The 13,178-nt window shown below is 54.4% G+C and overlaps 2 protein-coding genes across 2 annotated transcripts in view; both read left to right on the forward strand.

Moving 5' to 3' along the window:
* Window positions 1-2,055, forward strand: part of PDE10A (phosphodiesterase 10A) — a 253,490-nt gene extending 251,435 nt beyond the window's left edge. The window contains exons 21-22 of the mRNA XM_056126308.1: window positions 184-272; window positions 1,947-2,055. Of these exons, the coding sequence (XP_055982283.1) occupies window positions 184-272; window positions 1,947-2,055 (198 nt within the window). The remainder of the gene's footprint in view (window positions 1-183; window positions 273-1,946) is intronic.
* A 7,023-nt stretch (window positions 2,056-9,078) lies between these two features.
* CUNH6orf118 (chromosome unknown C6orf118 homolog) overlaps window positions 9,079-13,178 on the forward strand; it is a 35,695-nt gene continuing 31,595 nt past the window's right edge. Inside the window, exons 1-2 of the mRNA XM_056126310.1 lie at window positions 9,079-9,601; window positions 9,747-9,959. Coding sequence (XP_055982285.1) covers window positions 9,079-9,601; window positions 9,747-9,959 — 736 coding nt within the window. The remainder of the gene's footprint in view (window positions 9,602-9,746; window positions 9,960-13,178) is intronic.

The raw sequence follows: 13,178 nt of genomic DNA on the forward strand, positions 1-13,178 counted from the left end.
TTCCTTTTAAAATGTATTTGACCGCTTGACGCATGTTAAAAGGTACTCTGTGGTGGCTTTCCTCGGTGATGAGCCCAAGTGTCCCCCCGTAGCGACAGGGCAGGTGTGACGTCCTGGGCTTGCGAGACGCCAGGCAGGCCCAGGCTGATTTGCGTTCTGTCTCTCCCCCGTCTGGCACGGCAGCTCGGATTCTACAACGCCGTGGCCATCCCCTGCTACACCACCCTCACGCAGATCTTCCCGCCCACGGAGCCACTCCTCCAGGCCTGCAGGTAGGTGCCCGCCGCCCTGGACGCCCGTGTGTGCGGGCCCAGGTCACACGAAGCTGTCGTCCCCGCTGCAGACAGGCCACCCGCTGCTGGCTGGAGGGGCCTGGGCCGGGGCACGTGCAAGGGGACTTGATCGGGGACCCCTTGTTCTCTCCGGCTTCCCCTCTTCCCGGGGGAGTTTAAGCTGCGTGTTGGCTGTCCTGGCTTCAGAGTCCCCCAGCTGCCCCCTTCCGGGGAGCCTGGGTCACTTCCCTTTGCAGAGGTCACGTTGTCTGGAGGGGCAGCAGAGAGCAGGGACGGGCAGGCCGGGGTCTGGGTGCCTGGGAGCCGCTTGGCTCAGTCACACGAGGGGCTGCTGTTGGGGTAACAGAGGCCTAAGGGGCTACAGCACCTCGGAGTGGGGTGTTTGATGGGATGGGTGCCAGGCTGGGCCCCACCCTCCTTGCTGTCTCCCTGGCCCCTGTAATTTTTTTTTTATCATTTTTTTTTATTAGTGAAACACCATGAAGTACACTTATAGACTTATAAATTTTTGTGCTTGGGTTTCAGTTATACAATGATCAAGTACCCATCCCTCCACCAGTGCCCATCCTCCCCCACCACGGGTCCTAGCATCCCTCCCACCCCCCATCCCCCCCCCCCCCCCCCCGTCCCACCCTGCCGCTGTGGCAGGGCATTCCTCCCTGTTCTCTCTCTCTTCTTTTGGGTACTGTGTTTTGCCAGAGAGGCATTGAGTGGCAGTCATGTTTGGTCTATAGACCACTTTTAGCATGTCTCTCCCACCCTGGGAGGGTCTTCACAACACCCTTTATTTGGTGCTCTCTTCTCTATCTGAGCTTCCTTCTCACCTAGCACATGTGCCTGGCCCCTGTAATTTTGATTCTCTTAATATTTTTTTTCTTTTTGGGTCACACCCGGCGATGCTCAGGGATAACCCCTGATTCTACACTCAGGAATTACTCCTGGCAGTGCTTGGGGGACCATATGGGATGCTGGGAATCGAACCCGGGTCAGCCACGTGCAAGGCAAACGCACTACCCACTGTGCTATCGCTTCAGCCCCAAGTATCCTTGATTCTTTTAGTGTTTTGGTTGTTTTAGTTTTTTAGTTTTTGGTAAAAAGAATGACCTTTGGTTCTGAGAACATGATGCTTAATAATATAGTCTTCTTAAAAGGCAAAAAATAATAATAAATAAATAATAATAAAGCACGGCAAGTTTGTGCCATCTCCAGGATTTCTTTCCCCACAGACGTCTCCTGGTGTGCTTGGCCTGAGAGTGGCACTGCCCACTGGCAGGGCCCTGTTCTGCACCTGGTATTGGGGAGAAAAGCCGACGGCCTGGTCAGCTGGGCTGGGCCAGGCGCAGTGGCATCACCCAGGGGCGGGGAGGAGCGAGCACTTGGGGACTCGAGTCAGGCGGGCAGTGAGCGAGAACTCGAGGGGTTGGGGAGCAGGAGGCCAGTGTGGGGTCAGTCTCCGGGCACACACCCGGCTTCCCCGCAGGAAGCTCGGTGGGATCCAGTGCAGGCGCGGGGGAGAGCGTGGGTCTCGGGTCGCCCCCCTGCCCTCCCTGCCCACCTGGGCCTGGCTCTGGGCGGGGGGCACAGAGCCCGCAGGTGCGAGGCCTCTGCCCTGGACACGCTCCGGCCCTGTGCTCACCGCGGCTTCTGCCCTAGGAATAACCTCAGCCAGTGGGAGAAGGTGATGCGCGGGGAGGAGAGCGCGCTCTGGATCTCGGCGGCGCCCGTGGACGAGGCCCCCGACGCCCCGAAGCTGGAGGACTGACGGCGCAGGGCCGGCGCCCACCGTGCCCGTCTCAACCGCCATCCTTTTCCTTTCGCGGGGAAACCTACACTCGGCACCCGGGACGCGGACTTCTCCAAGGCCCCTGGGCGCATGTTCCCGCAGGGGCCGGCGGCCCGGCCCGCGGCGCGTCAGACGGGCCTGTTGGGACAGCACGGCCGGACCCCAGCTGCCCCGGGACCCAGCGGGCCCGCGCCCTGGCCTCCCCTCCCGACAGGCAGTGCTGAGGCCGTCACGAAATGGACAGTCTCCGCAGCGGGCACTTGCCCCTGGATCTTCCTGCGAGGGTCGGACATGGTACTAGTAGGACGTTGTGTTTTGGCTTTGACACCAATGTTGCTTGGATGTTGTTGGTTATAAATAGGAATTTTGCATATGGCTATTGTGAATGTCTGTGTGTGACCTCCTTGTGGTGTTACCGTGGTGGGCGGTCTCCTGCTGGAGCCCAGCTGCCTCCGCCAGCCCCTCTGCGGGCAGTGATGGAGTCCGGATCGTGTTCAGAGCTTCCTGAATTAAAGCTGGGTGGACTAAAGTGTATCCGGAAGTTTATTCCACAGGGCGTAGAAGGACAGTGTAACGTGAAGGGAAGTGGGCCCTGCCCCGACAGGGCCGCGGGGATGCACCCGGAGTCTCCGAGCTCCCAGTGCCAGGCCTGGATGTCAGAGAACAGCTAAGAAGTCTTCCTCACCGTAGCACTGGCAGATTCACTAAAACCTTTGCCTAAAGAGCAAAGCTAGCTGGAATTTGTTTTGATGGATCAGTCTTAGGGCTGTGAAATGCGAGTTTTAAGAACGATTCCTTTCTGTTTTCAGCACCGTGGCACTTCAGGGTCACAAGCAGAATGAGATGAGAGGTGCATCCCATGAATTCTTTCATTAAACAACTCACGTTTCTTGGAAATTCAAATCCAGCCACCCCTGCCAAAGTCCTCTGTAACCTCCAGGGCCACGTTCACCTTTGTCCCGGCACCTCTCGGTCCCTTGTCACGAGCTTCCTGGGGGGATGTAGGAAGCAGTGTTAGGACACAGGGCAGTTTCATCCAGGTCCTGTCTCCTATCTGTCTCCTCCCTGTCTCCATCCTGTCTCCTGCCTCCCCGACCCGGGATGTTTTGGAAAAACATACAAAATCCTGGACCCCTTTGGATAAGGCTCAGAGCCCTGTCACTTCCTATCACCTCCCTGTCACTTCCTTTGCGTGTTCATGTGTCGTGGATTTCAGCATGACAATCCAGACACTCCAGGCCTGTGATTCTGGCCTGGACGGGAAGGGACAGGAAGTGACATAGAGGAAGTGGCCAGTCCCCACAGTGGCTTCCCCGCTCTCGGGGTCACAAGGAGCGAGAATATTCCACTTAATGAAGCTGAAAACGCTGCTCTACAGACTCAGCACTCTGTGCAGTTTTCGACACAGGAGTTTGGGTCTAGAAGAAAAATAAAAAAATCAGATGTTTCTGCAACATGGTCATTTATGTTGTGGCAACGTGGTTCTATGGAAACACTATTCTCATCTGTGAACTGGCAGTGTTGTTGCCCGGCAGGCTCCTGAGAGTTTCCGCTTTTCTGCTTGGGGCTCTACTTGCTATTGTAGTAGACAATAGGGATAGTGTGAACTTGATAAGGAGACAGAAATACCAGTGTGCTAGAACCACACACATATGTAAGTGTACATGCATCTGCATGTATGTCAATAGACACATGCATGCAGACACATAGATGAGGGGGGAAAAGAAATCTCTCTCTCTCTCTCTCTCTCTCTCACACACACACACACACACACACACACACACACACTCATGCCCATTCTCCAAAAGCTGATTTTTCATGTTGGAATATGTATAGTGCTTGGCCAGAAATCTGCCTAGAACGTGTCCTTGTATGTTGGCGCAGTCACAGAAATGGATTCTCAGAGGTTGCGTATTTTTATGACCCTGCACCCCCTTGTATGTAATCTAGCCCTCGCCCTCCACCAGAAGCCTGTATCGCGAGGGGGCAAGGGATCATATTTAAAATCGCATTGAAGTAAAAGGATATTTTTAAAATGCGTGAATTACTTTTCTTGACCTGGAAAGACCTGGGAATGCACTGGCCATTCTTGCATCTTAAGGTTGTCATTTTGATCGCAGAAAATTCTCTCATTTCGATATAGCCAGGTGCTCCGTGTCCTGTGACCTGTGCTTTGAGCGGCTTCCCAGAGAAATGTGTACACCTGGATTGGCTCTTTGGTTTCTTGATCAACTTTAGCAGACGCTCGTGGGAGCAAAGGGCTCTGTGCAGACACGAACAGTGGCTGCGGTGTCGGCCGTGAGTGAGGCTTGGGAGGTGTCGCAGATGCGCCAGATCTGACCTGACTCTGGGTCACAGTGAGAGTACGTTTGGGGGGAAAAACATACTTTGGTGCATCTTTGTATTTTGGCAGGTAAATTTCACAAACGCTTGAGTTCTATTCTGTTCCCCAAGTCTTTTCTCAAAGGGGCAGGTGGCTTTTGTATGGCCAAAAGTTGTGATGGGTTTCTCATGAAGGTGGTGTGGTATTTAGAACCCCATTTTCCCTTTTGAGTATAAATTTAGGAAGAAGCTCTGAGGATGAAGAATGCTCGAGTAGCAGAAATTGCCATTGATTATACTGATTTGTGATATACCCTGTTCTGATGTAATATTTTTTTGTCAAATGCAGTTCTATTATGTTTCAGAATGGTGGATATAATTTTCCAGTAGACATTTTCTTGGAAGCACATGCCAACAACATCACATTGAGCCTCGGGCAGGGAAATAAGATTCCTAAAAAAGGCAAAATCAACTAATGAATTAGCAGTGCACTGTGGAAATTAACTCCTAGGAAAACTTGAGAAGAGACACAAAGCTATGGGGAAGAGGCCGACGTGGCGGTTTTGAGCCCGGGAGCGAGTGGGGCCCGCTGCTCAGTCGTGGTTAGTCCTGGGAACGGGAGCAGGTGGGTCAAGACACTGCTCCTGGTTCCTAGTGGCCTGCTTCGGCAGAGGCAAACGTGCTGGTACACCACGCAGAATGTTCTCGCAGCAACATGAACCGATTTGAAAGTGGACGGTCCCGTGTAGGTTTTCCGACCCCCCCTACCCCCAGCATGCTCATACGACTTCCTTTGGCTCAGTTCTTCCTGGGGAACTTGGCTTTAGTACTCCGTGGGAGCCCGCCAGGTACATTTGTAAATTACACATAGACGCATACATCCTTATTTATCCGAATTTTAAAACATAGCATTAGTTTTGAGTATTTATGTTTCTGGTCTTTCGACTCAGAATTAAGGTTTGAGCTTTAATAGACCTGAATGCTCTGCCATGCCTCGGCCTGTGCCTTTATTTCAACGACTGTAATCCTCCTCCTTTGATCATATGTCCCTGATCCCTCTCTCCTGAACTGTGAGTAAAGCATCTAAAGGGATATGCCCATGATTAGTTTTATTGAGGTGAATGAATAATGAATAAGACCATTCTCCATCAGTTTGTATCCTTCATTCCATTCACATACGTCCCAATCACCATATAACCAACGAAATGCTCACGTTTAGTCTCCCCCCACCCCCGCCCCCGCTGCAAGAACTTCCAAGAACTTCCACTGATTATGATGTGGTTTTGTTGGGTTTCAGATACATATGCATGATTTAGATTTTGAAATCACTTTCTTCTTATCTTTTTCAGGCATTCACTTCTCTCCTTTGTTGATTTGAGTTAGGGTTTAATTCTTTGAGAAATATTCATTTAGGCATTTTAGTATATCCTGCGGTTGCCAATATTACTCTGATTTTTAAACCACGTGGCTGACCGTGATTAGTGCTCAGTGGCTGCTTTCTGTCTGTCAGTGGCGCATGGCCTTGAGACTTTTATATTCGCCTAAGTATTTGCCCTGATGTACGTTTTTCTGATTTTTCTTTAAACATCTAAGTTGGAATTAGTGATACCCCTACTACAGTACTTCTACTTTTGGCTTTTGGGGTGTCGGTTTTTTTTTCTTTTTTTGTCTTTTTTCTCCTCCACTGGATAGTTTGATTGTGTAAAGCACTAGATGCATTTATGCGATAGTAGAAGTAGCAAAAATGAAACAAAAAATGATCAATTATGTTCTAGTTATCATTTTTAAAAGATGGGAAGTATGAAATTCCTTTGTGTTTTCCGAGAGACAGGCTTAAAATCCCAGCAGCATTGCTCGCGACGTACCAGTCCTCTGTTTGCCTTCTCGGCCGCACAGCCAGCAGGAGCGAGCGAGTGTCCGGGCCTGCCCGCCCACGGCAGGTGGAAGGGAGCCGGGCTCTGTGGGAAAGAGCAGTGTCTCCTCTGGACAGGGAAACTGCAACCTCAGAAAACAAGAGCCGCATCCAATGAGCCGGGCACAGGTCAGCTGACAGTCGGGGCTCTTTAATTCATGGTCCCGTGTGGCTCTCGCAGAAGGTGAAGAGAAGGAGTGTTTGTTCAGACAAAGTGGGGAAGGTGTTTAGCGAGTGCCCCGTCCCTCCTGAAACCTCAGACCACAGGCGTTGCAACTCTTGCTGTTGCCGTGAGTCTCTGAGCGTGTGGTTTCGTGGCATGTCACCAACAGCCCGTGCGAACAGCAGGAAACACCCTCTGTCTGGCCTGTGGTGTGGGGTGCGTTCTGCGTAGTGTCACCTGCGTGACCTTGCAAGGATAGCAGAACGCTCCGTGTCTCTCCACACCGTCCTGCTCCCCGGCCCAGCGCACTGACCTGTTTCCAATCACGTCCTTGTCCCAAACACTGTGAAACAGTCACCAAAACATGGAGTGAGGCAGCCTTGAGATTCTTGCCGAGCAGAACAGGTGCAAGTGAACGCAGAGGAGGAGACCCTTCTTCCTCCCCTCCTAGGGCAGGCGTCTTTCTGTGCCGGCGGGATGATCTTCTTGGCGCCGGGAACGTGTGGAGTGTAGCCAGCTTGCCCTGGGCATTCCACGCCACTCCCGTCCTAATCAGCTGGTTTTCAGAGTCAGTGGATCTGTATCCAAAGGTGTCGTCAGCTCTCTTTGCGAAGGAGAAAGAATTTCAAGTCAACAATATCCAACTTCACTCTAGCTGATGAGTTAGTAAATTAAAACAAATTTTGTTTTATATGTATAACTTAAAGATCTTTGTAAACTGCGCAAGTGCAATAATTTAAAGAGGTCTTAACTTTGCATTTATAAATTATAAATATTGTACATGTGTGTAATTTTTCATGTATTCATTTGCAGTCTTTGTATTTAAAAGAAACCTTTATTGTTATGTTTGTACAATAGAACAGTAATCATTTATTATAACATAGGTAAGTTGTAAATAACTTCATAACGCAAAGCAGCTGGTGTATATGCATATTGGGTGTTAGATTGCGGATTCCTTGTTTCCATTACATGCTTAGAGCAGCAAGAAATCTTCTGTTGATATGTAATTATACATATAAAGTATATATATATGTATGATACATGAAATATATTCAGAGATGTTCATAATTTTAACGGATCTCCTTTGGTGTGAAAAGTTGAATACAATTTTTAAACTATCTTCCACGCTTGTGTGCTGTTTGTGGGAAAGGGCGTGGGCTGAGTCTCGGGCGAGACTGTGCTTGCGACACTCCGGGCCTCTTGCGGAGGCCACACGGGCTCTCCCGGTGAGAGCCAGGGTGTCCTTTGGGGCAGTAGCAACGGCTGCAGTACAGGGTCTCTCGGGCCGGCTCCCCTGTGGTGTGTTGGCAAAGGTGTGAAGACTTGGACGCATGAGAAGGACGTGTTCAACATCACTCCTGAAGGCCCCTGAAGCAGCTTCCCTGGTGGGGTCGATAGCCAGCACCCCTGTCCACCAGACTGGGAGTCGGAGGGACACGGCAAATCATCCTGCTACCCACGCAGGGTTGCACTTCTTCCTGCTTCAGCCAGAATCTGACAGGAGGAAACCCCCCGAAGCCTACAGGCTGTGCCCAGGATACTCCGGGTTTTATCTTGGATTCAGAGCCGAGGCTGCTGGCCCGTGGGTGGGCGGGAGGAGGATGAGGGGAGCGGAAGTGGTGGAAGGACAGTGGTAGAGACCTTTGGTGTGTGGTGACAGTCGTGGTTACAGTGACTGTCCACCAAGAGCATCAGGATATTGCTGGGAAAATGGAATGGATTGAGCAGGTGGGCGGGCAAAAGATAAAGGCTTAAGACCAAAAAGATGGAATTCACTGGTATCCCCCAAACGTCCTCAGTCATAAATATAACTATAGTAAGCGATGCTTATTGGTCTGAGGACTTTTGATAGTGAGACAGCGGGTCTGCCCTTAAAATGGAATAAGTATGTACCAACAGACGCATCCTCGAAGGAACACTCACTGCAACTGTGAACAGTTTTGTTAGTCATTTCCAGTAGAACTGAGTAAAATGATTATAACGGCTATAAACTAATGCATCCATGAAACGACCATGAACAGGTATAAGCATGAAGTGGCCAGGTAACTCAGGCTGCAGACTGGTCTGAATTTGAATCGTCGACGGTCGGTATTTGCGGTCGTGGGCACTGTCCCTCGGAGCTTGAGGGGGCAGCGTGTCTCCACCACGCCTGGTGAGAGGGAACCTGCGGAGCAGCAGACCCTTAGGAAACTCCGCCAGGTGGAACGAGCCAAGCAGAGGCCAAGCTGGTCTTTCCGCTGAGGGAGTGCAGAAACAAAGGAAGGAGCCACCCCCAAAGGAGACCGCCCTGAGTTCCATCAGTGGAGCGTGGCCATGGGGGTGGGGGGTACGTGGGCTGCAGGTGGGCAGCTCAGACGCCGGCGAGGAAGTCCTGCTGGGAATAGCACTGCGCCCTGAGCCATGTAGGCTGAGTGTCCTAAACATGCACCCGGGAAGCTGGCGGACAGCAGACAGACAGCCTGTCTCCCAAAGGGGTCTTGGCCCTTGTGCATGCAGGGACGGGGCGGGGGCTGCCTCCGGGGTCTGGACTGCCCCTTCCAGTCCCGGAAGACCATGGGGCTTGGCGGCCAATCCTGTGCCCTCATGTCTCCCCTGAAGTGTGCCGATGGCTCCTGGAGGGCGAGAGCTAGCCCACAGCCACGTGTGTCCTCCACACTGGTGGTCGCAGCCTGCGCTGGGCTCGGAACCTGGCGGCTGCCAGGTCCTGGTTTCTGTCTCCACGCCTTCCTCTGCCCGGCTTTCCCTGCCCCTTCGGAAAGAAGAAGTGCCCCTGCCCGCCACTGCCCCAGAGAGCTCCCCTGGGCTGCTGTGGAGGAGAGTGACCGGCATATCCAGTCAGGCATGTCCAGGGCCTAACACGGGCAGCCGCCCACAGGCAGAGATTCCCTGGCCCGGGAGGGCAGTGCCCCTGACCTGTGGCATTCCTGCTCAGGCCCTGCTCTCGGTGCGGTCAGAGGTCAGTGGTGAGATCTCTGCCTCACAGTCCCGCGGGGGGCACTGGCCAATCTGTGAGCCTAGCGGCCCTCGTGAGGTGGACGAGGTTCCCCTGAGAAGCCCGGGCTTGGTCAGCTCTGCATCTCTGAGTGCCCTGTCCACGTGCCCTGGGCTCTGTCGGTCTGGAGAAGCAGGTGGGGAGACGACTGAGCACCACTGACCACAGGGACCTTGCACTGCCTCTAGATGCCACGTGCTGCCTGGGCCGAGCCCACCAGCCCTGACTCGTGTCCCCCACAGGCCGTGTCTCAGCAGCTTTGAAACTCTCATCCCCTGCAGCCCCCAGCCACACCCTCTCATCTCGGGCTGTTGGAGGACGGCACGCTCTGGTGTTTAGCCCTTGCAGAGTGGCCGTGGCTGGTGCTATTCCTGCCGCTCCTCTGGCCGGCCGAGCCTTTGATCCTGGCGAGTCTGTGGTAGTGGTCAGCAGCCTCTCTGGAGGCCAGCGCTATCAACGGGCCGAGATCTCCCCAGAGGGACACATGGAGACAAGTGGCGATGCGATAAGCAAAGGGTCTTTATTGCTAGCCTGAGCTCGGGTCCAACCAAGTCTCCTCCCACGCAGTGGTGTCCCGACAAGGACCCTGACCCAGACCACAAGCACTTTATACAGGGGTCAGAGTTAAGAGCGGTTTATATTCTGGCCTACCTTTAGCATTGGCCTTATTACATCAGTGGTCCTCATCAGACAGCAGGTACAGACAGCAGGTCCCAGTCACGGTTGGGGGTCTTTCCAAGAAGGCTGCGGTGACCCCTCATGACCGGCCAGATCCAGCTGCCCAGTTCCTTATCTAGGTGGATTACCCGACTGGGAGTTTACCAGCAAGTGCAAGTCCTGCCTTCGGGAAGCAGAGCTGAGGCCTGGCTGAGACTCAATGTCGGCTACAGCCTGTCGTGGTGTTAGCCTTGCCCACACAGGGGCACACACTGCCCCTCCCTGGTGAGTCCCCACACACGCACACACGCCTGCTGGCAACTGTCCGGCTGGACTAAGCACCCCAACGGGCTGCCCCTGCTGCCGGTGGCTGGCCCACCTGGGGCTGCTGTGCCCCCTCCACTGGATCCTTGAGCACTGTCAGGTGTGACCCCAACATCAAAATACCTTAAAAGGGTGACTACCTCTGGGCCAGCTTCCCACCACACAGGTTGCCCTCCCTCTGCCCACCCTGATCCTCCGTCCCAGGCCCCAAGGCGACCTTCCCCTCGCAGAGAAGGTGAGGAGTGGCCGGATGATCATGGCCTCCGACTGGCCACCTCAGAAGCGCCTCCTTTGGATAACGTGCGACCACTCAGACTGTAGAAACAGCTAAGGGCGGGGAGGGAGGGTCCAGCCTCAGCTCAGTCTTGCATGGTGAGGGGAGGTGGGAGCATGAGGGTGATGGGGGGACACGACAGCACCCCGGGGCAGACCCCAGCAAGGCAAGAGGACTCTGAGCAGGCAGGGGAGGGCACCTCGCTGGGTGCTGTGTGCGGCCAGCCGGTGCCTGCACACAGACGCCCTGGCCAGCCTGAGGACGGAGGCTGGAGCACAGTGCATGAGAGCACATCGGGGGTCCTCGCTCCTGCTCCTGAAGCCCCCACCCCAACTGTCACCCAGGGGTCCCCACGCCCGTCAGTCACAGCCAGACACGGAGGGAAGGAGACCAGGAAGCTTCTGGACTTGCCTGATTGCGGCCCGGGGAAGTGAGAGGCTTTGCCTGAACGGGACAAGCGAGTTGTCCTGCGCCAACCACTCTAGGAACTCGGCGCCTCTCCAGTTCCAGGGACACTGTCACCTCCCTCCCTCCTCCCCGGGCATAGGGCTAGCCGTCTGTGCCTCTTCCGGACCTGCCTCTTCTGGATCTCACATTCTGCGGCCGCACAACTTCCGTTTCTTGAAGCAGGGTGCGTGGGGCCGAGGGCAGGCAGTGGGTGACACGGAGCTGACTTTCACAGAGTCTTCCCACATGGTGTCAGTGCACGCGCTTGCTCCAGAGGCAGTGCTCACAGCCCCTCAGAAGGCCGCTGAGGAGGAGATGAAGACGCCACCCCTCCAGCACACTCAGACTCTTGATCCATGCGCATCTCACAGGCGTCTCCAGGGAGAAGCCAGTCGGTACACCAGTGAACGTGCATTCACGTGTGTGCCACTGCTGCCCGCACACGCACACACGCACACATGCACCTATGCACACACGCACACACACGCACACGCATGCACGCACACACACGCACAGGCACACACATGCATGCACACATGCACACACACATGCACGCACACACACACGCACGTACGCACACACAGCATTCGGGTAAGGCATCGTTCATGCCGGTGCCAAGGCTGAGAGACCCCATAATCTTTCTTCCACCTGTGAGGAGACTCAGGGTGCCGGTGGCTTCAGAGCTGCTTCCCTGCTGAAGACCGAGGAAGGGGGATCCCCGAGGCACGGGCGCAGCTGGGCAGGGGACTGAGGCGGCAGAGCAAACTCCCTTCCCCGCCTACCACAGTGCCGCCCGCCTGCACAGCGCCTACTGCTTCTTCGGTTCAGGTGTTGATCTCCATCGCAGATGCCCCAGACTCAGGGGTAGCCAGTATCTGCCATCCCGTGTCTCGGCCAAGTGGGCACCAGATGAGCAGGCGCTGCAGAAGTCCAGCTGTCCCAGTCACCTCCCGGGCCTGGCCAGACGCCACGGCTCCTGGTTTCAACCCGCAGCCTGGCTTCCCCCCACCCTCAGTTCCTCTGCTCACGAGCTGGCCCTGTGGTAGCCACAGAGCAGAGCTGGAAGCCAGGAGCTCTGATCTTGGAGTGGACCCCAGCGTGGGGGCTCCAGTGTGGGAGGCCGGGGAAGGGGAGGACGCGAGTGGACCCCAGTGTGGAAAGGCTGCGGAGGGGGGAGCAAGGGCTTTGGCACCGCTGTGGTGGACTCCAACGTGGAAAGGCTGGGGAGGTGTGGTAAAGGGGCACCAGTGTGGAAGATGGTGGCCGAGGGCGTGCGGCAGCAGGATGAGGTGCATCAGGTGAGGACGCCACATGCAGAGAAACAGGCACATAAGGGCAAGGTGGGCAGGAGTGGTGGGTCAGGGACAGGGTACACAGGATGCCGTCCCCAAGGAGAGGGTTTGTTACAGAATGAGATGGAGAGAGCACTGAGCGAGGGGCATGGGTGGGGTGGACATCGCTAGAGGGATGGCTTCTCAGCAGACCCCTCCTCGGTGACCTTGGCCCTGGACCGACTCCTGGCCAGGGCACCAAAACTATAAGCAGCAGCAACTACAACGACAGATAAATCAGGCATCAGAAATTTTTGCTTAAAAGGACACGTAAAAAAATAAATTCCCACCTAGAAGAGAGTATTTTGAACTCATTTATGTGATAAGACTCTCATAGCAAAAGAATACTTAAACTTGGTAATAAAAAGAAGGAGCACCTAATTGAAAATCAATGAAGAACTTGAACAGGTATCTATCCAAAGAGGATATATACGTCCTTGGCAAGCACGTGTAAAGGGGTTTGTGTGTTCCCAAAAGTGTGTGGGCTCGTGCTGTGTGCATTCCATGGTCAGGAGACCCTTCCCCCCACCACCCCACTGGCCACAGCCACCAGAAAACACATGAGGAGGAAACACGGCAGCCACACTGGTGGTCAGTCTCTGATTATTCCGATCTCATCTCGGTTCCTGGCTCACCTCCCTCCGCCCCCAGTCCCCCACAGTCCCGCATGCTGGTCTCCT

Source organism: Sorex fumeus, unplaced genomic scaffold (assembly GCF_029834395.1).
Source record: "Sorex fumeus unplaced genomic scaffold, SorFum_2.1 ptg000061l, whole genome shotgun sequence".
In the NCBI taxonomy this organism is placed as follows: Eukaryota; Metazoa; Chordata; class Mammalia; order Eulipotyphla; family Soricidae; genus Sorex; species Sorex fumeus.